General features: G+C 41.0%; 1 protein-coding gene across 3 annotated transcripts in view; it reads left to right on the top strand.

Annotated features, from left to right (window-relative positions):
* The window catches only part of PHACTR2 (phosphatase and actin regulator 2), a gene marked incomplete at both ends in the record, with an annotated part of 121,718 nt that overhangs the window by 79,578 nt on the left and 21,296 nt on the right, over window positions 1-20,844 (top strand). For all 3 annotated transcript variants that reach the window (XM_080700255.1, XM_080700256.1, XM_080700257.1), the window contains 4 exons: window positions 1,200-1,731; window positions 9,591-9,775; window positions 11,893-12,049; window positions 18,071-18,126. In XM_080700255.1, coding sequence (XP_080556381.1) covers window positions 1,200-1,731; window positions 9,591-9,775; window positions 11,893-12,049; window positions 18,071-18,126 — 930 coding nt within the window. The remainder of the gene's footprint in view (window positions 1-1,199; window positions 1,732-9,590; window positions 9,776-11,892; window positions 12,050-18,070; window positions 18,127-20,844) is intronic.

Raw genomic sequence — 20,844 nt, forward strand, 5'->3', positions numbered from 1 at the left:
CGAAGCCCCAGTACCACCAAAAAATAAATAATTAATAATAATAATAATAATAATAATAATAAAGTTCCCAAATGGGGAAAGTCCGTAAGCCTGGATCTTGTCACTAAACAAGACCGGCTTCTGTGGCATATCAGAATTAATGAAGTCTTATATCTCATTGTCTGTTCTTTTATCTGTTCTTCATCTTCTTGACCCACTCAATGCCTTTGATAAAGTTATAACCGGAGGTAAGTTATAACATCTGTATGTAATGTGATTGGCTCCACCATACTACCAAGGTATTTTCTAGTAGTTCTGTGAATGATAGAAAAAGCAAGAGACATTCTAGATCATAAAGGCCATCAAACAAGAGTATTCTCATAGAAACTTAAATGTATTCCCTAAGATGAGATAATGCCGGCTACTTGGAGGCAGGAGAATCACTTGAGTCCAGGAGTTCAGAGGCAGCCTGGCTAACATCTCAAGACCCTGTCTCAAAAACAAACAAACATACATTCAAAGAATGGTGTTCATTGCCTTCAAAAAAAAATTTTTTTTTGTAAAAACACCAAGAAACATTTTCCTGCCTTGATATTTTGAAGGGAGTCTGTCTTTCACATGCGACTCTTTCCCCTGCCTCGGCACTATTGCAGATGAGAGTAGAGACCAGCAGAGCAGATCTCTTCTTTGGGAACTGCAGATATGGAGTTTCTTCTGTTAGCAATAGGAAGCAGATTTGCTTTTGACTTCGAAAGAAATTGCTGGTACATGGTAGTGTGTTTGTTGTAAGGGGGGGAAAAATCTAGAATGAGCTTAAATTGAGAATATTTTTAATGCTTCTGAATCTGGACCACCACTTTATTCCCAGGAAACACCACAGAGCACAGAGGACTTATGAAGAGGCCACTCCCAGCTTGCCCTTCCCACTATAAAGAGCTTTTCCATAAGACCCATGGGACAGGAGTTCAGGATTTCCCTTGGGCTGTTCCAGCTAAAGACTTAGTTTTGCCTTCAATGTCACTTGCTCCTTAAAGCAAGGACTGAAAATAAGGCTGTTACCATTACTAATAATATTATCATTATTATCCAGTTTTCTTTCATTTGCCCAACAAGTTTTAAAGGGAGCATTTTAAATGCCATGGTCTCTTACACCTTATTTACATAACAACCATCATTGTATTCTTTGATTTTTTTTTTAATGTAAAATCTCTCTGTTTTAGCTGGTTCTTCTCATTCCAAAAAACCAACTGGCGCCAAAGCATCTGCGTCACCATCTACTTCGTCCACCTCTCCTCGTCCCAAGGCATCAAAGGAGGCAGGCGCTAGCAAAACGGGGGCCTTCGGGACCACCAAGGGCAAGAAGAAAACTGGCAAGCAGCTCCCCCCGGCCCGACTGTCCTCAGACGCCACTGCCTCGGGCGCATCTGGCCTTGGAGGAGAGCCTTTGGAGACCGGGGAGCAGAGTCTCAGACCCGAGCAGACTGTCTCTGGGGCCGAGGAGCAGGCCACAGGCAAATCCAAGCCGGTCCCTCTGCCCCCGGGGGCTCCCCTGCCGTCCGCCTCTCCTCTGCTTCTGGAGGGTCAGTGCGACCTTGCCTCAGACACCCCTGTGGTCCTGGTCAGCAATGGAGCTGAACTGCCTGTCTCTGCCTTAGACCCAAGTCAGAGCCTTTGGACTGAAGAGCCGACCAACAGAAACACTCTGCCCTTGGGCGCTGCTGGCTCTAGTGTTGGCAGAGAAAATGCGAAATGGTAAGTCGGGGTACAAACCCCATTTTTCCCATCTGAGTACTAAGGTGTATGGCAGTATTCTGTTCAGATGAAGGGACCTGGTTTTTTCCTTTTATCATCTAATCTGCTGAATGTTAAGTGAGCACACATGTAGTCCAGCCATGGAACTTGCTTCCTTCCTTCCTTCCTTCCTTCCTTCCTTCCTCCCTCCCTCCCTCCCTCCCTCCCTTCCTTCCTTCCTTTCTTTCTTTCTTTCAGCATGGGGCTTGAACTCAGGATGTTTCTACTTCCAATTTATAGCCCCAGCCCATTTTATTTTTGTTTTTGAAGCAGGGTCTTGCTAGGTCGCTGAGAGTCTCATTACGCTGCTGAGACCTGTCCTTTAGAACCTGTTATTCTCTTGTCTCAGCCTCCCAAGTACTGGGGTTACAGGTGTGAGCCACCACGCCTGGCTCCAACCGTTGGTTTTTCTCAGTCCTGTCCTGGGACTGCTGTGGGCCGAGGAGATAATCATATTGGTAATGCTGACAAACACCACTGCAGATCTGTGATTTTTCAAGAGCATTTAGAGCCTGTGTCAGCATGGCTTAGCAGTCTATTTTCTTGTCCCTAGACAGTTCCTGTCTCTTTTTCCACAGTGTTTATTTTAAATCTTTCCCATTTGGGTCCAGATTGCTCACCCACTCCTACCTACCTCCACTTCAACAAGATACTTAGCCTTCTCCTTCTCTGAAATTACTAAAACTGTCAGGAAAGAGCCCTTGAAAAATCCAACTCTTTGTCCTCTAACTAAATAGTGTCCCCGTTTTTTGCTCCCCGAATCTCTTCCCAGCTCAAATTCTCCCTCTGAGGTCTTCCAAAACTTCTATAGAGAGTATAGCTTATTGCATCTAGTATACTCAGAAAATCTCTTTCTGCCTACATGTGGGACAGAACTAGCTAATAAATATTATTTACTTCTTTGTCCACAGCAACCAGTACAGAGCATAATGTGCTGTAGGTACTCAAGGGATGTTCACTGACTTGTCAAAAAAAAATGAAAAACCGCCACATTGGTAACTCGATCAACATCTCTCTGCTGTGATCCAATAAGCCTGACCATAAACAACTTAGAGGAAGGAAGATTTATTTGCTCACAGTTTTTGGAGGTTTCAAAGGTTTAGTTCATGTCAGGCCAGGTCTGTGGAGCTCGAGGCATAGCAGTGCAAAGCAGAGAGACCACGACTATGCTCTCACATCATGGAGACTAGAAGCAAGAGAAGACAAACAAGAAGCTTCAGTTACACAAGCACAGTCCCAAGGCCACACCCCTGCAGGCCCACATCTTCCAGCCACACCCACCTGCCTCAGTTACCACCCAGTAAATCCACTGCAACCCTCATAACTTAGTTATATCAACCCTGAAAATTAATACATGAGCTTTTCAGAGGACATTTTATATCTAACCATAACAGTTGGTTGTATAGAAAATCATCCTACTCAGCTGGGCGTGGTGGCACACGCTTGTAATCCCTGCGCTTGGGAGGCGGAGACAGGAGGATCGCGCAGGTTCGAAGCCAGCCGTTCTGGCGTAAGAGACCCTGTTTTAAAAATATAAAATAGGTCTGGGAGTGTAGCCCGGAGGAAGGAGGGCTTCCAGGAACCCCAGTACCACCAAAAAAAAAAAAAAAAGAAAAAGAAAAATCATCCTACTCCATTGTAGGAGAAGCAGAGTTGAAGACAACATGCCTCTCATGGTAGATTTTATATATCATAACCGAAGATAAAAGATAGTGGCCAAGCAGTCTTAGTTCTATGAAGAAGGTAACCAAACAAAATTGCCAACGAACATTATGTTGCCCTTGGTAGGTTAGTGGCCCCACCATCATCCAATTACCCAGTCCCATGGATATGAAGGGAAAAGGTTATCAGACTATATTAGATGCTATTATCAATTCTGTCTAGGGAAGGATTAGAATTTTTAAATCTAGCCTCTTCTGTTTCTAAGAAAAAAATCTGCAGTCAATCTTCAAATGTTTTATATGTTTGAAAATAGCACATTAAATTGGTTGTTGATTTTGATCAAGACATTATAATATCAACCTTAGTCAATATAAGAATAACTCATTTTGAGTTATTTTAATGCATATTTAATGTCATGAGCTAAGCACTGTACATTTGTTATCATTTTATTCACAAAAAATCTTCCATGAAGTATTCATTTCCTATTTTATAGATAGGAGACTAGCACTGAAAAGTGAAATAGTTTGCCAGATCACCCAGTTAACAGTGGTAGAGGCAGGATGCAAATAGCAGTGTATGGCCATAAGTAATTTCGTAAGTTTTCCAGAACAGTTTCTTTTATTACTTCTGTTTCTTTTCTGGTAGTTTTTCTTGTCTCTATTTTTATCATTTTGAGCACTATTATTTGAAGGAAAGCCAAGGAAAGATAAAAATAAGTGTAAAATTACAAATTTTTTTTTGTCTGGCATTTTAGTAGTAATAGATACGGGGAAAGAAGATTCTTCAAGGGAGTATCTGTCCTGGTCTCTTTTGTGCTGCTGTAACAGAACATCTGAGGCAGAGTCACTTTTACAGTGAACACAGATTCATTGGCTCGCATCCTGGAGGCTGGGACTCCAAGACCAAGGCCCTGGCATTTGGCAGGCTTTCCTGCTGATCATCACGGAGCAGAAGGCTAAAGGGCCACACGGCCAAGAGAGGACATCGCTCCCTCGAGCCTTCTGTACAACACCATTTATCTGTTCATTAGGGCTTGTCCTCATGATCTAAACACCTTCCATTAAGCCTTACCTCAGTGCTCTCACACTGGGGAATACATTTTCAAGACAGGCTTTGGGAGACACTTTCAAACTAGAGAGTGCGTAATACTCCTAGCAAATAGCACATGTCTTCCTTCAAGCATAGTGAATATTTTTCCAGCATTGCAGTGACTTCCAACTTTAAAACCTAACGTTTACTCTTTCATCATAGATTTTTGGCTTACCTTCTCTATGCCGGGCAGTGTACTAGGCACCAAAGACGTGAAAATGAGCCAGACAGAATAGTGTGATGTGGTTTCTAGAAAAACATTGGCCAATGTGCCAGTGTATTTAAGACATCTGAATTGTGGAAAACAGACTGAATATATGAGGTTACTGTTTGATAGACTAAAAAACAAGGCACAACTCATAAAATGCTTCCTTAGGTAGTCTTCAGCATTAAGATCTGTCTCCAAAAGTGACCTGACTTTGCCCAGGTCACTTCCAGAGACATTTAGGGGGTGCCCTTTACTGTGCTAAGCACTAAACTACATGTAGGGGATTGATAATCTGTCTTCAGCCTAAGTTTATGAACAATGGCCAGACAAAGAGGTATCACTTCTCCATTTCTGCTGACACTCTAATGAGAGGGAGCAGGCTTAGAACATCATCAGATATTGAGGATATTTATAATTGAATTTCCCATCAGTCACAGTATTGCTAATGGTTCCTAGAAGAATTCACAGAGACCTTTTTTTTTCCCTATATATTCTTCAAAATAAAAAATTTAAAGTAGCATTCATCCTGCAGGGGTGGCTTGTGTTTGCTCCTGAATTAATGGACTTGGAGTAACTAGTCTCTCAAATTTTTCTCCAGGTTCCTTTTTCCTCTTTCAAGTGGATATTTGAATTAGAATTTCTGGCTCTTAGTCACCAGCTTTACTTAGAACTCTCCCAGAGTTATATTTAGTCACCTAATGTGTGAAAATCCTGTCGTTTTTATGAAAAGACTTCTGTTTGGAACATAAATATCAAAACTTTAAAGAGGGCAAGTGGCTCTGTGTAAAAATACCTCCCTTTCCTCCCATGTTGCAGGGTGCTAACTATTCCTAAGGTTTCTATTCATTGGCATCTTTATCAGCAGCACATATGCCTGATCTGATCAGAGGCAGGAACTCATCAGCCCATTTTCAGGCCATCCCCAAAAGGGGACTTGTTGGAGCTACTGTTCAAGCATTCATGAGGGCCACTGTCTGATACACATTTGGAATATATTAAGTATAACTTATAACATTAATATAAGATTTTTCCTTTGGTACTTTGCTTTACCACAGAGCTACACCCCTAGTCTTTTTGTTTTGTTTTGTTTCATTTTTGGTATTAGAAATTAAACCCAGGAGCGTTCTACCTCTCAACTATACCCACATCCCTTTTGTTTTTGATTTTGAAACTGGGACTTGCTGAGTTACCGAGGGTCTAAGTTACTAAGGCTGGCCTCAAATCTGTGATCTCCTGCCCCAGCTTCCTAATTACTAAGATTATAGTTATATGCCACCATACCTGGCTAACCTTCAGCCCTTTTAATTTTGAGATAAGGTCTCACTAAGTTTCTGTGTGCTGGCTTCCAACTTGTTCTGCTTCAGTCTCCCGAGTCACTGGGGGTATAGATGCTACTACATCCAGCTAATATAACTTATAATAATATAAAAATTAACAATTAGTAGGTGGATTAAGAGTTTTCCATCTGGGTTCTAGACTGGACTTGCTACTCTGGTTGGACAATTTTCTCATGGCCTTCTTTGGATCCATAAACTGGAAATCATCTTTCCTCTTTACAGCATAGAACACTTGTAAGTTGAAAATGTACACTGAGATATTTACAAACTGCAGAATACTATGAAATACTAGTAGTAAGCCAGGCACAGTGACTCATACCTCTGAATCTCAGTGCTTGGGAGGCTGAGACAGGAGGATCACAGGTTCAAAGGCAACATGCCATAACTTGGTGAAACCCCATTCCAAAATAAAATATAAAACAGGGCTGAGAATATAGCTCAGGTAGTGTTCCTGGGATTGATACCCAGCACCACAATTTAAAAAATGGAGACAATTAAAATTATAACTGACATACTAAGTAAATAGCATAAACAAGTAACAGGGCTCAACTCTGAAGCATCTTGCTCTGCTATATGTAGAAGGTATTATATTATTATTATTATTATTATTATTATTATTATTATTATTATTATTATTTGGTGGTACTGCGGTTCCTGGAAGCCCTTCGACCTCCAGGCTACACTCCCAGACCTATTTTATACTTTTTGTTTTTGGAAACGGTCTCTTATGCCAGCGCGGCTGGCTTCGAACCTGCGCGATCCTCCTGTCTCCACCTCCTCAGTGCGGGGATTACAAGCGTGCGCCACCATGCCCGGCTAGAAGGTATTATTAATAGGTGTATCTTTTAAACATGCTGTGGTCACCCATAATGGCAGCCTGTCTATTCCAACTAAAAGGGCTTCCTGTGGCAATCAATGATAAGTTTAAACAATGTAAATGTGTAATACCTTCTAAACTTATAATCCAGCCAAAGTCTCCTTCTATGCAGATAGAAAATAGAAGAATTAAAAGCAGGGAAATGAATTTTATACCAGTATTCCTATCAGCATTATTCACAATAGCCAAAAGATAAGCCGGTGTGGTGGCGCACGCTTGTAATCCCCGCACTTGGGAGGATGAGACAGGAAGATCGCGCAGGTTCGAAGCCAGCCTCAGCTACTTAGTGAGGCTCTCAGCAACTTAGTGAGACCCTGTTTCCAAATAAAATATAAAATAGGTCTGGGGTATATAGCCCGGATGTAGAAAGCCTCTGGGTTCCACCCCCATTGCCACAAAAAAAAAAAAAAAATAGCCAAAAGATGGAAACAACTCAAATGTCCATTGACTAGTGGACAGTTAAAATATGGTAGATATATAAAGTATGAATATAGCATGATTAACCTGGACACTCATTGTTGGGAGGGGGAGAAGGGAAAACGGGGTGGGGGAGGGCATCAAGTACAGCTTATATGTATACCATTTTCAATAAAAAGATAAAAATAAATAAATAAGGAAGAAAATTCTTACAGATGCTGACATGAGTCTGAATGACTTGAAGCCAAGTTGAAATGAAATCAAACACAAAAATATTAACACTGTATAATTTCACTCACCTAAGGCCCTTAGAGTAGATTTATAAAGACAGGAAGGACAGTGGTTGCCGAGGGCCTAAGATAGAGGGTGTGAGGAGTTACTGTTTAACAGGTCAATTCATTTCAGTTTGGGAAGATGAAAAAATTCCTAGAGATAGGTAGTGGTGATGTCTGCCGCCCAAGTGTGAATGTACAGTCCACTGAGCTGGACACTTAAAGTGGTTAAGGTGTTACCTTTTAGATTGCGTCTATTTTATACAAGCAACATGAGATTTCATGAATCTCGATTTGGGAATAAGACTCTAGGCTGTTGGGGTTTTTCTATGTGAAAAGTAGAGAATTTAAATAATTCATTCTGGTAAGTTTTATCTGTATTCAGTATTTAAAGCACTTTCTTATCTGGGGAGGTGGCACATGCTTTTCATCTCAGTATTAGGCTGAGACAGGAGGATCACATGTTTGAGGACAGCCTCAGCAGATAACGAGACTTTCATCAACCTAGTAAGACCCTGTTTCAAAATAAAAATAAAATATGATTAGAGCACGCTTGTAATCCCAGCATTTGGGAGACTGAGACAGGAGGATTGCAGTTCTTGGCCAGCCTCAGCTACTACTTAGTGAAGCCCTTTGCAACTCAGTGAGACCCTGTTTCAAAATAAAGAATAAAAAATAGGCCTAGGGGTATAGCCCTAGCTATAGGGCATGTAGAATGCCCCTGGATTCCATCCCCAGTGCCACAAAATGTGTGTGTGTGTGTGTGTGTGTGTGTGTGTGTGTCTGTGTGTGTCTGTGTCTGTGTGTGTATGATTAGGGATATGGCTCAGAGGGTAGAATTCCTCTGGGTTCAATCCCTCATACCACAAAAAATAAATAAATAGAGAATTTTCCTGGGGTTTTGGGTTTTGTTTTGTTGTTTTAGTCAGTGAGAACTTTTCACTCTATTTTTTCAGAAGCAGGACATTCAAGTGTACATCCTTCTGTTTATAGAAGAAAGCATCTTCTGTATCTTAAAATGATGATTGCATTGTTTTTGATGTGAGATGTTTTTCATGTCAAGTATTCTTTATTTTAGTCTTTAAAAATTTAGAAAATTTTAAAATGTGTCTATTTGTGTTGAGGTATCTTTTACCTAGATAAATAATAGAAAGTGGTTGCTTCCCCTGCATAGCACCTTTCTAATTTCTTCATTTAACTTTTCACACCTCCCATCCGATGCTAGTACTCTAGTATTGTAAGAAATAGTATTATAACTGAAGGAAGGAAAGCACAGAGATGATAAATAACATATATATTTGCTGTTGTCACATTGGCTGGGGTAAAAGTGAGATTTTTTTTCATATAGTACTGAAAGAAGATGTAGTGTCCTATGGCAGTGTTCTTCTGGGTGCCATGATGCAAGACATTTGGGAGTCCCACTTGCCCATCACCTTGTGGAGGCTGAGACTGCAGACAAGGAAGGGACGATCCTGCTGCAGTGTGCTAAGAACTCCAGCGAGGGTGTCTTCAGGTCACCATAGGAGCAGATGGGCAGGGCAGAGACCTCACCTGAAGGCCCAAGAATGATTCTGGAAGCTGAGGCTTTAACTGAGACTTGAAGGGCAAAAACAAAGTAAAGACAGAGTCATAACATCTAGGATCTTCTCATTATTCTTTCTACCATACCCCCATTGATCTGGAAAAACAAATTAACAAATATAGTTTAACATGTTCAATTACTAAATATTAGGCATCATGTAATGAAACCTTTTGTTACATAGATGAAGAATGTAAAAGCTTGAGAGCTAAGGAACACAGCCCAGCTCTCCTGTTAGGGGTTGTTAGCTGGCCTGTGTTTGATCTTTCTTTACCTGCCTAAAGGATTTCCGTGACACTAGAGCTCCTTTCATGGTGCTGGTGTCCCTGAGGCTTGCTATGAGCTCCGAATCACTCCTGTGTTTTTGTACTCTTAACAGTTTTACAACCAAAGATGAGCTGGGGAAGGCAGCCCCTCAGCTCTTGAGCTCCGGGTTGATGGGAGAATCCTCAGAGTCCTTCAGTGCCACAGAGGACGAAAGCCCGAGGGAATCGGACTCCGATGGGCCCATCTTGTACACTGATGATGACGACGACGACGAAGATGAGGATGGCAGTGGAGAAAGTAAGACTGTTTTCTAGAGGGTGGCGAGCAGGTGGTGGGTAGAAGCAGCTGCATGCAGCTACGAGCAGGAGCTCCATCAGTAGACATCTGAGGCCCTGCTTCCCCTTGTCACCCTTTCTCAGCTTAGAAATATGGATGGTCCTCAAGATTAGCTGGTGATGACAGACCTTTCTGGAAGGTGATGCCCCCGGGGCGGGCCTTCTTCGAGGAGGTAGATGTGCATCTTTGTATCTGTACAAAAAAACGAAAGCTTGCTAATGATAGAGGCCTTTCTCAGAAAGATCAGAGATGCTCCATCCACCCTGGGACCACTCTTGAAGATAGAGCACCAGTCCAGGTTCCATTGGTTTACCCATTGAAAGGGTTTGCGAATTTCACTCACTTTGATTCTGTGGGTTTTTTTTGTTTTGTTTTGTTTTGTTTTTTTGGTGGTACTAGGGGTGGAACCCAGAGGCTTTCTCCTCCAGGCTATACTCCCAGACCTATTTTTTTTTTTTTTTTTTTTGGAAACAGGGTCTCACTAAGTTGCTGAGAGCCTCACTAAGTAGCTGAGGCTGGCTTCGAACCTGTGTGATCCTCCTGTCTCAGCCTCCCAAGCGCGGGGATTACAAGCGTGCACCACCACACCCAGCAGATTTTGTGGTTTAAAAAGAGGGGAAGAATGAGTCAAGGATGCCAAATGCTTGTTTTAGAAATAAAAACAATCACTCACCCACAAGAGGTAAGACAGTATGCCTTCTAGGAAAGATCGATACTAAAGTGTCAAAAACAGCCGGGCGTGGTGACGCACGCTTGTAATCCCAGCATTCAGGAGGCTGAGACAGGAGGATTACGGTTTGCGGACAGCCTCAGCTACTCAGTGAGGCTCTCTCCTCAGACCCACAAAAAAAAAGAATGAAAGAAAGAAAGAAAGAAAGAAAGAAAGAAAGAAAGAAAGAAAGAAAGAAAGAAAGAAAGAAAGAAAAGTGTCAAAAAGCCGGCCATGGATCATGAATGTGTAATTTATAGTATTGGCATGTGCTGGTGTTTTTTGTTTTTGTTTGTTGTTGTTGTTTTGTTTTACTTTTGGTGGTAGTGGTACTGAAGATTGAACCACAAGCATTCTACCTTAAATATTTTTTAGTTTGAACCAGAGCCTCACTGAGTTGCCAAGGCTAGTCTTGAACCTGCCATCCTCCTATCTCAGCCTCCCAGGTACTGGAATTACAGGCATGAGCCACTGTGTCCAGCTTTTTTTTTTTAAAACTTTTGAGCAGAATGACTTGGCAAGAATTTATTGTTGGATTGAATGTATATGTTATAAGTTATCACTATATTAATGATTAATCTTATAAAGTTGTCAGATTCTCTCTAATTTGTACAAAGCAAAAATAAATCATTAACATCCATCTCATAGGTGCTTCATCTGCTGAGACTTTTAAGGGCTCCTGAGCCACTGAGGGTTGAACATCTGTACAAATGGTAGACTCTGCCAGTGTGATGTCTGGTTGGAGGAAAGAAGACAAGGATTAACTGTACAGTATGAGGAGAGGCGATAAATACTTAAAACTTCAAAAGAAAAATCATTGTGCAACCAGTATTTTCCACAATCTACCATATCAGCAAAATAAATTTCAACTCTCTCTTTCCAAATAATAAAGTGACACTTCCAAATGTTTTCTTGTCCCACTATTTTTCAGAATATTAAAAAAAATAGTTTGCCTTTTCAAAATGAGCTGTATCCAACCCAAAATTTTTTCCCCTTAGATTCATTAAGAACCTCCCTTGCAGGTGGATAAAAAAAAAAAGCCTTGGCTGGTGGGTGTGGTGGCGCACCCTGCAATCCCAGTACTTGAGAGGCCATGACAGGAAAATTGCAGATTCAAAGCCAGCCTCAATAACTTAGCAAAGCTCTCAGCAACTTAGCAAGACCCTACCTCCAAATGAAAAATAAAATAGAACTGAAGGTGTAGCTTGGAGATTAAATGCCCCGGTCTTCATCCCTAGCATCACAAGTCATCGTCATCACCACCACCATCACCATCACCATAGTCATCTGGCCTGGGCCTGTTTCATAACCTGAACGCCAATGGTTAGAAGCCGCTTGATCAGCATTTGTGCCCTTTTCTAATCTTCAGGTGCTTTGGCAAGCAAGATACGTCGGAGGGATACTCTGGCGATAAAACTTGGTAATAGACCTTCTAAGAAAGAATTAGAGGACAAAAACATTCTGCAGCGTACATCTGAAGAAGAGAGGCAGGAGATCCGTCAGCAGATCGGAACCAAGCTTGTCAGGTAATTGCTGACTTTTCAGTGTAGCACTGCCCAGTTCACACTCATCTCCCTCATCTCCCTCCCTAAGTCTCCTGCCTCACGGGGATCCCTCCAAATTCTGTGCACAGGCACACTTGGCCCCCCGGGTCTCCTACAGGTGGTCTTGGATGGTGAACCAAAACCTAACCCAGCAGTAATTATAGACATTTTCTATAGCCAGACATGGTGGCACATGCCTGTAATCCCCATGCTTGGGAGGCTGAGGCAGGAGGATCACAGATTCAAGAACGGTCTCAGCAACCTAGTGAGAACCTGTTTCAAAATAAAAAAAAAGGTTGAGGGTTTAGCTGAGAAGCAAAATTGTATTCAATTCCTACTACCACAAAACAAAACAAAAATATCCACAAAGGACCAGTTGGTAACTCTGTGAGTCTTTTCTGGCCAGAAAGCTTGGTCTCAGGTGCAGCTACTCAGCTGAAAACAGCATAAATAACAGAAATAAATGAGTGAGGCTGTGTTCTGATAAAACTTTATTTACCTAAAAGGGTGGCGCACAGGGCTAGCCCTGTAGACCGTAGTTCGCCCCAATCCTGACCTACTCCAGGTCTCCCCAACATCCCTGTGTGTGCCATGAGCTTCCGCCCTGTGCACTGTGTGAATAGAAATACGATTTGGCCGCGGTGGTCTGGCTTCATTCAAATCAACCCACAACCTTCATGTCTACACTCCCCCCATTTAAATCCCAGTAGATGGGTCATCTGACTTCTCTTTCTGCCTCTGCCATTGTGTGGGGTTTCTGTTTGTGCCAACAGTGACTTTAGAAGTCTATTTAAATGGCCGTTTTGATAGAAGTAGGTATCCATTAGAGCCAAAGCTCTCAGTTTTGATTATCGGTTTAGACACATTTAAGTAGCAATTATGCCACCGACTTCTCTCCCTCTGAGTGTGTGCCCACCAGGGAGCATATCCAGGAGAAGAAACAGTCTGGGATGCTAGATCGGGATTTTCAGTGGGTAGAAGTTGCTATTCTTGCCTGGAGGTAGAAGGCTTAGGTGACCACACATCCCTTCAGGGCTGGCTCAGGGACTTTGAGAGAATAGCCTCTGGGAGACCTTCCCGTGGTGAGACACAGAGAGAGGTGCAGAGGCTGTGACATCCACCTGACAGGAAGGTTCAGCCCCCTGGGGAATCTCAGGAGGGGATGGGGTCTCTCAGCTCTGGACCTCTCCCAAGGACTCTAAGTAGATTTGGTCTTTCACTAGTCTCTTTACTTCGGCCCTAAAAGTTGACCGTTTTCTTCTCTGAAAGAGCTAGCCAGGGTAACAGGAACTAAAGTGGTTAACAGTGTCAAGCTGAGAATGTACAGGTCGCACTTGTGGTTCTACCAAGGAAAAACTGGCCTTTCTCATGCCCAGGGAGATTAAGAAAATGTCTCGAGGACTTGAAGTTACTTAGTGGCAAAACCAGGGTTAGAATTTCTGATCCCCAGTCCTCTACCCAATTCTCTCTTTTATCTCTTATTTTGTACTTTGTACACCACGTAAGAGAGAAGATGCTTCTAAGTTTTCTGATTGTGTTTTATTGCCCTTGTTTATGTTTTGCCATGAAGAATTTAAGACACTGACTAATATTTACATGCAATAATGCAAAATAGGATGTAGTCCTTAAAGATAAAAAAAATGTCCTAGCCAGGCGTGATGGTACACACTTGTAATCCCATAAAGTCACTTTTGGCACAAACAGAAATCCACCCAATGGCAGGAGGCAGAAAGAGAAGTCAGATGACCCATCTATTGGAATTTAAATGGGGGGAGTGTAGACACGAAGGCTGTGGTTAGTTGATTTGAATGAAGCCAAACCATCAAGGCCAAATCCTATTTCTATTCATACAGGCTGAGAGAGGAGGATCACAGTTTGCAGACAGCCTCAGCTACTTAGTGAGGCTCTTTGCAACTCAGTGAGACCCTGTTTCAAAATAAAGAAAAAAAATAGGGCAGGGGGTATAGCTCGGAGGTAGAATGCCCCCTGGGTTCCATCCCCAGTACCGAAAAGAGAAAACGAAAAAGAAAAAGAAAAATGACTTTACAGTTTAAGTAAGGGGTAAAAAGGTGAAGTATTATATACTATCACAATAAATATCAGAAAAATTTATGATATTTTGTTAAATTTTAAAATCAGAAAAAACAGCGCTTTTTAAGTTATGTTGAATAGTTTAGTATATGGAGAAATCCTAAACTCATTTTCTTTAAAAATAGAAGCAAAGATTCTCCATTTTTCTTACACTAAAAGTCTAGTCACGATTGTAGTGGGGGAAAAAAGATATAAATTATAGGAAAGAAATACTATCGTTATATTATAGTATTTAGTTAAATACCTACAACACGCTGAAAAGCTACCAAAACTTGCTACATAATAATTTCAGCAGGCTCACAGATGTAAGATCAATCTATAAAAATAAGCCTCATATTTATATTACCATTGAGGCATAGCAGTAGAATACAGTGACTAAAGGAGATTGCTCTCATGACAGTAGCAACAACCATATTTTAAATTCTCAACTATTCATTTAACCTGAGGCCCAAGGAATCCACTTCTGAAAAGCCATAATGGTAGGAATAAGTAAATGGAGTTTAGTAATGAGAAATATTCAGCAGACAGGCCCATCAGGTGTTTGGGTAATATGAAGGCTGAAGGATAACAGATGTACTCTATAGAATCCAGGTGTTGATAATGCATTCATTCTCTAAATGAAACCAACTGGGGATAAATGTCACCTCTTTCAATGTGGGCCAAAGAAAAGTCATCCATTAAAACAGGATGAGGGCCCTTTGGTGGCAGGTTTGGAAGACAATTGAAGCTATGAAAAAATTAACAATAATCACTGAGGTGTGGGGGCACAGCTCAGCAGTAGAGTGCTTGTCTGGCATGTGAGAGCTCTAGATTTGACCGCCAGCATCAAAATAATAATAATAGTAATAATAATAAATCAGAGAGTGGCATCAGCAGTGGAACTAGTACAGTTTCTAAGTAGGAGAGAATTCCTGCTTGGCCCTGCTCATAAAACAGAGCTAACTATCCCAAGAGCTTGCAGAGATTAAGTGACACTTAGGCCTCTGTAGTGCCTGGATCACAGTATGCTCTCAGAAAAACCAAGTTTTTCTCACTATTAAATTATTATACATCTGTTAAACTAGTAGACCACCTTTAAAACTAAAGCCAATATAGACAAGTTTATGGGATAATAAGACACATAACATTGTCCTTGCTCAGTATTTTTTAAAAGGTTTCACAGTATAATAATAGACTCATAAAGCAGTCTATTTCTTTGCATGGTGATTCCATTTGGAGTCCTATATGAGAAGGAAATATTCCAAAAGAATTTTTAAAGCATCATTACAAAAATGTTTATTACAAAGTCATCTATAGCAGTGGCAGGTTAAAAATAAACCAAATGCTCAAAAACAGGAACTGATAAAGAACGTTGTGAAATATTGGCACCATGGAATCTCGAAGAATATCAGTTCTATTTACTTCATCAGGGATTCCTTGAAGAAGATACACAGGCTTCTATGAGGAGAGCCTGTGGGTGGCTTGGGGTGATGGGCAGGACCTTCTCTATCTCAGATCTAACCATCCAACTGAGATAGCATCTGTCTTTTATGGATTAGGATTTTAACCCCAAAAGTTTCCAAGCCTTTGTAAGTATTCACGTAGACTCTTAAGTATAAAAACTCTTAACGGAGTAGGATTTTTACTGTTATTAATACGTAAATTTTATAGGAATGTTTTTCAACAAATAACCTAATCCCAGTCGTTCACAGATAACTCATGCACAGTTCTAGATTTGGGAAAGGAACGTCCAAGTCAAAGGCCATAGGCAGGAATTCTGGCTCCAACATTCCATTCATGTTTTATCTTAGGCAAATTAATTAATCTCTCATTTTCTCACCTGTAATATGGGAATTAGCTGCTACCCTGCTGAATTATTTTGAGGATTCCAGATAATGTAAAGTAAGTACCTAGCACAGTACCCGAGACTTTAAATATATGAATAAGGGTACTATGAAGCCACGCATGGTGGTGCATACCTGTAATTCCAGGACTTGGAAGGCTGAAACAGGAAGATCGTAGATTCAGGGACAGCCTCAGCAACTTAGCAAAACCCTGTTTAAAAAATAGAAAATAAAAGAGCTGGAGGAGTAGCTCAGAAATAAAATGCCCCTGAGTTCAGTCCCCAGTACCGCACACACATATACACACATACAAGGTGCTGTGACTGTCTTTATAATTACCTGTGTGTGCTTTGATATGGGCAAAGAACAGAGACTGAATTCTTACCTTCAGGGGAGGTCAACACCTCCATTCAAGGTACCATTTTAATTATTTGTAATATTTCAGTAGATGCAGAAGGAAAGAAAGGCATTTGAGAAGGAGAAAACTCCAAAAATAAAGAGGCATAGTATAGTACATTTGAGGTGTGACATAGAGTTCAGTACACTCATAGAACAAATACGTAGGACAAAATCTGGTTGGTATACACACAGAGGTTCCATGGGTTCTCTTATGGGCTCAGTTCCTCAAATTAACTTCAAGGCAGCTCAGATGAATATTAAACTTTAACAGTTTTTTTGCAGTATCTGAGCTATACTCTCAGCTCTATTTTTTATTCTTTATTTTGAAACAGAGTCTCACTGAGTTGCAAAGGGCCTCACTCAGTAGCTGAGGTTGTCCTCGAACCATGATCCTCCTGTCTTAGCCTCCCAAATGCTGAGATTACAAGCGTGTGCCACCACGCCCAGTTTAACAAAAATTTTAATCACACATTTAAGATATCATTAATTTCAATCCTTCATACCATTTATATCTGTCTTAACATTTAGAATTAGTAGTATCTTCTATTAAATATGCCTTTCATACATATTAGTCTGATTTGTACAGATTTACCCTATGTCCTGAGGAAGATTTTTATTGTGATTAACAACAAATTAATCACATGAACAAGATGATGAATAAAGTTATAAGGAATTTTCAGGACATGCTGTTCTTGAGTCCACATAGATAACTACCAATCCCAAATGAGCCTAGGTTATCCTGTAGGCAGAGAAGAAGGAAGTACATATCTCAGAATAACTGTAGATATCAAATATTCATTTGCGGTCCCAAAGGGAGTATTTCTTTTTTTTTTTTTTTTTTTTTTTGGTGGTACTGGGGTTCCTGGAAGCCCTTCTGCCTCCAGGCTACACTCCAGGACCTATTTTTACATTTTTATTTGGAAACAGGGTGTCCTAAGCCAGCGCGCGCGGCTGGCTTCGAACCTGTGCGATCCTCCTGTCTCTGCCTCCCAAGCGCGGGGATTACAAGCATGCGCCACCACACCCGACCTAAAGGCAGTATTTTATTTAAAACCCTGAATGGCCTAGATGGAGCAGCTCCTGAATTGGCCTGAACTCATCCTGAGCAGCAGCCATTGTTAGATGTGAAGGACCAGTATGTTAATTGGGCTGTCAGTTAAGCTGCTGTAAGAAACCAAAAAGTAGTGATTCCAACAATATTTATTTCTTTTTTGCCTAACAGTCTAGAGGCGGCTGGGCCTTCCAGAAGTAGTGGTGCCTCAAATCAGCCTCGCTCCCAGCAATTGTGTCCCCTTTGACACTCTCCGATCTGAGTTATCAAAGAAGGAAAGAGAAAGAAGGAACACACATTCAGTCATTGACAAACGTCATTCTGCTCACATCCCCTTGAAAAAAACCTAAGCCCATCATCCCACCTGACTGCTAGAGAGCCCACCGTGTGCAGCCAGGCACCCAGCTAAAGCTCAGGCAGCTCCGCCCCCAAGAGGAGGAATGAATGATTAATAAGTTAGCTGTCTCGGGCCACAATCTGGGGTCTCCAAACTGATGGGGAATGACAGTTATTTTGTAGGTTTAAAAAATGATTTTTATTTCTCAAAACATGAAAAATCTAACTTTGCTGTTCCAGTTTGCAACTCACACTAAAAGGATCCTCATGTGTAACCAGGAGTCTATTATTTTGTCGTCACAGGAGGCTCAGCCAGAGGCCCACGACTGAAGAATTAGAGCAAAGAAACATCCTAAAACGTGAGTATCCGTACTGTTCAGTGACTTCTTGTGTACTCCCTCATCAGACAATCTGTTTGTGAGCAAAGAACTATAACACATTAGTTTACGCACAACTAACCGAAATGACCAGTTTATGTCATATGTCATATCTATATGTAGTTGTTTATATGTTTTTTTAATTCTTTTTTTTTTTTTTTTTTTGCGGTACTGGGACTTGAACCCAGGGGCATCCTACCTCTGAGCTATACCCCCAGCTCTATTTCTTATTCTTTACTTTGGAAACAGGGTCTCACTGAGTTGCGGAGGGCCTCACTAAGTAGTTGAGGCTGTCCACGAACCACGATTCTCCTGTCTCAGCTTCCCAAATACTTACTGGGATTACAAGCGTGCACCATCCCACCTGGCTTTATTTCTTGAATTTTATATTTCATTTTATTGGTTTTGCACCTATAGCCCCTACACTGGAGTTGTGGCCATAACAGATTTTTTTTTTTAAGAAAGATTGAAGGCATTCCTTGTATTCTTTCACCCAAATACTTAATAAGAGAAAATTATTGGGTGTGGTGGCATTCACTTGTAATCCCAGTACTTGGTAGGCTGAGAAAAGAGGATCACAGGTTCAAGGCAAGCCTTAGCAGTTTAGCAAGGCCCTCAGCAGCTAAGGAGGACTCTGTTTCAAAATAAAAAATAAAAAGAAGCAGGGTGTGGTGATGAACACTTGTAATCCAAATACTTGGGAGACTGAGACAGAAAAAAATGCAGCTTTGAGGCCAGCCTCAGCAACTTAGGGAGGCCCCGTCCATGTTTCAAAATAAAAAATAATAAAGGACTTCGGTTGTAGCTCGGACATAGAATGCCACTAGGTTCAATCCCCAGTACCACAAAAAAAATAAAAATAAAAATAAACATAATGAAAAAGGTTGGGTTGTAGCTTGGAGGTAGAATGCCCCTGAGTTCAATCGCTAGTACAAAAAAAAAAGTAGAAAAGGTAAAAAAAAGAAAATCCTCTAATCTCCTTGCAAATAAATATCAAATAAAAGGCCAAGAGCCCACAAGAATATAAATCAAACATTCTTACATTATCATTAATGATATAGTTTGTTGCTGAGTTTAACAAATTGCTTAGCTTAAAATGAAATTATGGTAAGAGCACTTTTTCAGCATATTTCATTTGCCCTTGTTGCGATAACTCTGATTCCCTTTTGAGTTATTTATAGTTTCTGTGCACTTACAGAGTTCTCCATTCATTTTCTTATTTTATTTTCCCACTTTATTTTTTCTTCTAGTCTTTTTGACAGGATAGTATATAAAACCCTAACAGAAACACAGTTTGTCAGATCATTCTGTATCGATGTGGTTACTAACTTCGGCGAGTTAAAGAAATGGATATTTTTTTAAGGGAGCCTAGCTCTAGTTTTCTATATTAACCCAGTTTCAAAAGAAATTTTTATTATATGAAATTCAAAGCACAGGGATGGGCTGAAGCCTGGATAATACTACAATAGGAATGACCCCCTGGAGTGGGAGAAATCCTTTCAATGGGGCTTACAGAGTTTAGTCAGCCTGCTCTAGACCCCTGCTCTTCAGTTGGAGTTATTTTCTTTCCTGAAGGAAAAAAAAAAAAGATTTTGCAGCATATTACTAGTTTCCATAATGAAACTAACCTGACAATGAAGGTTTAACAGTGAGAATACCATCTACCCAATCTATGGGATCTTTTTCTTAATGATGCTTTTGTTCTGGCTGTTTGCAAACATAACTGGTATAGAACTCAAGAGAGGGCTTTAAGTGCTATTGAAGTGTAGATGTGCCAGTTTGAAAGAGCAAAAATTCACAGCTAGAAAAGAAGGCCCTAAGCCAGGCATGGTGGTGCAGGCCTGAAATCCCAGCACTTGGGAAACTGAGACAGGAGGATCACAGGTTCGAGGCCAACCCCAGCAATTTAACAAGACCTTGTTTCAAAATTAAAAAAAAAAAGGGCTTGGGGGGTATAGCTCAGAGGTAGAATGTCCCTGGGCTCAATCCCCAATATAAAAAAGAGAGGGGGGGGGATGAAAGAACGGGAGGGAGGGAAGGAAGAAAGATAAATTTGTGTTCTAGCTTTTCCGAGGTAATGGTGAAACCAACATCTAATTTTGATAACAAAATCCAGAAGACTCATTGTCTTCAGTGCTAGGTTTTTGAGAAATATTTGTTGAATAAAATTTTACATAAGCTCAAATGCAAACAGTGAGCTCCTAAGACTCAGAGTCTAGCCTGATGCAATACCTAGGGGAAAAAAAGGCAGAGCCAATTCTGGGTAATTCTGTCCTGCTCCTGTGAGAAAAATGTGCCAAACCACACTGAATTTGGTTATTTGAGGAACTGTTTCATGGATCCGGAAATTTATTGCATGTTGATCTTAAGTGCTGTGTTGGCTTTCATATGCTCTGTTTTCCTGGAGGTTTGGAAAAGAGTGGAACACCAAAGTCAACTTCAGATTTCACTCCAACCATTTTTTTACTTCCTTCTAAGTTCATGTTGATTCTGGAAACTAAAAGGCACATTTCCAGTCTGCAGAGACTGATAACTGGCTCCTGGTCTCCTGACACTGGATTGTGTGGCCAAGAGAAGCAGACGAGAGCTGGGGGGGGTTCTTTCCACTCATTTCCCCAAGCTTTCCACCCTCAGTTACAAAAACAGCTCAGCCCACTTGCCTCTGGGTTCTTCCACGCAGATAGCTTGTGTGTGTGTGTG

The sequence above is a fragment of the Muscardinus avellanarius genome (assembly GCF_963383645.1).
Source record: "Muscardinus avellanarius genome assembly, chromosome: 8".
Lineage (NCBI taxonomy): Eukaryota > Metazoa > Chordata > Mammalia > Rodentia > Gliridae > Muscardinus > Muscardinus avellanarius.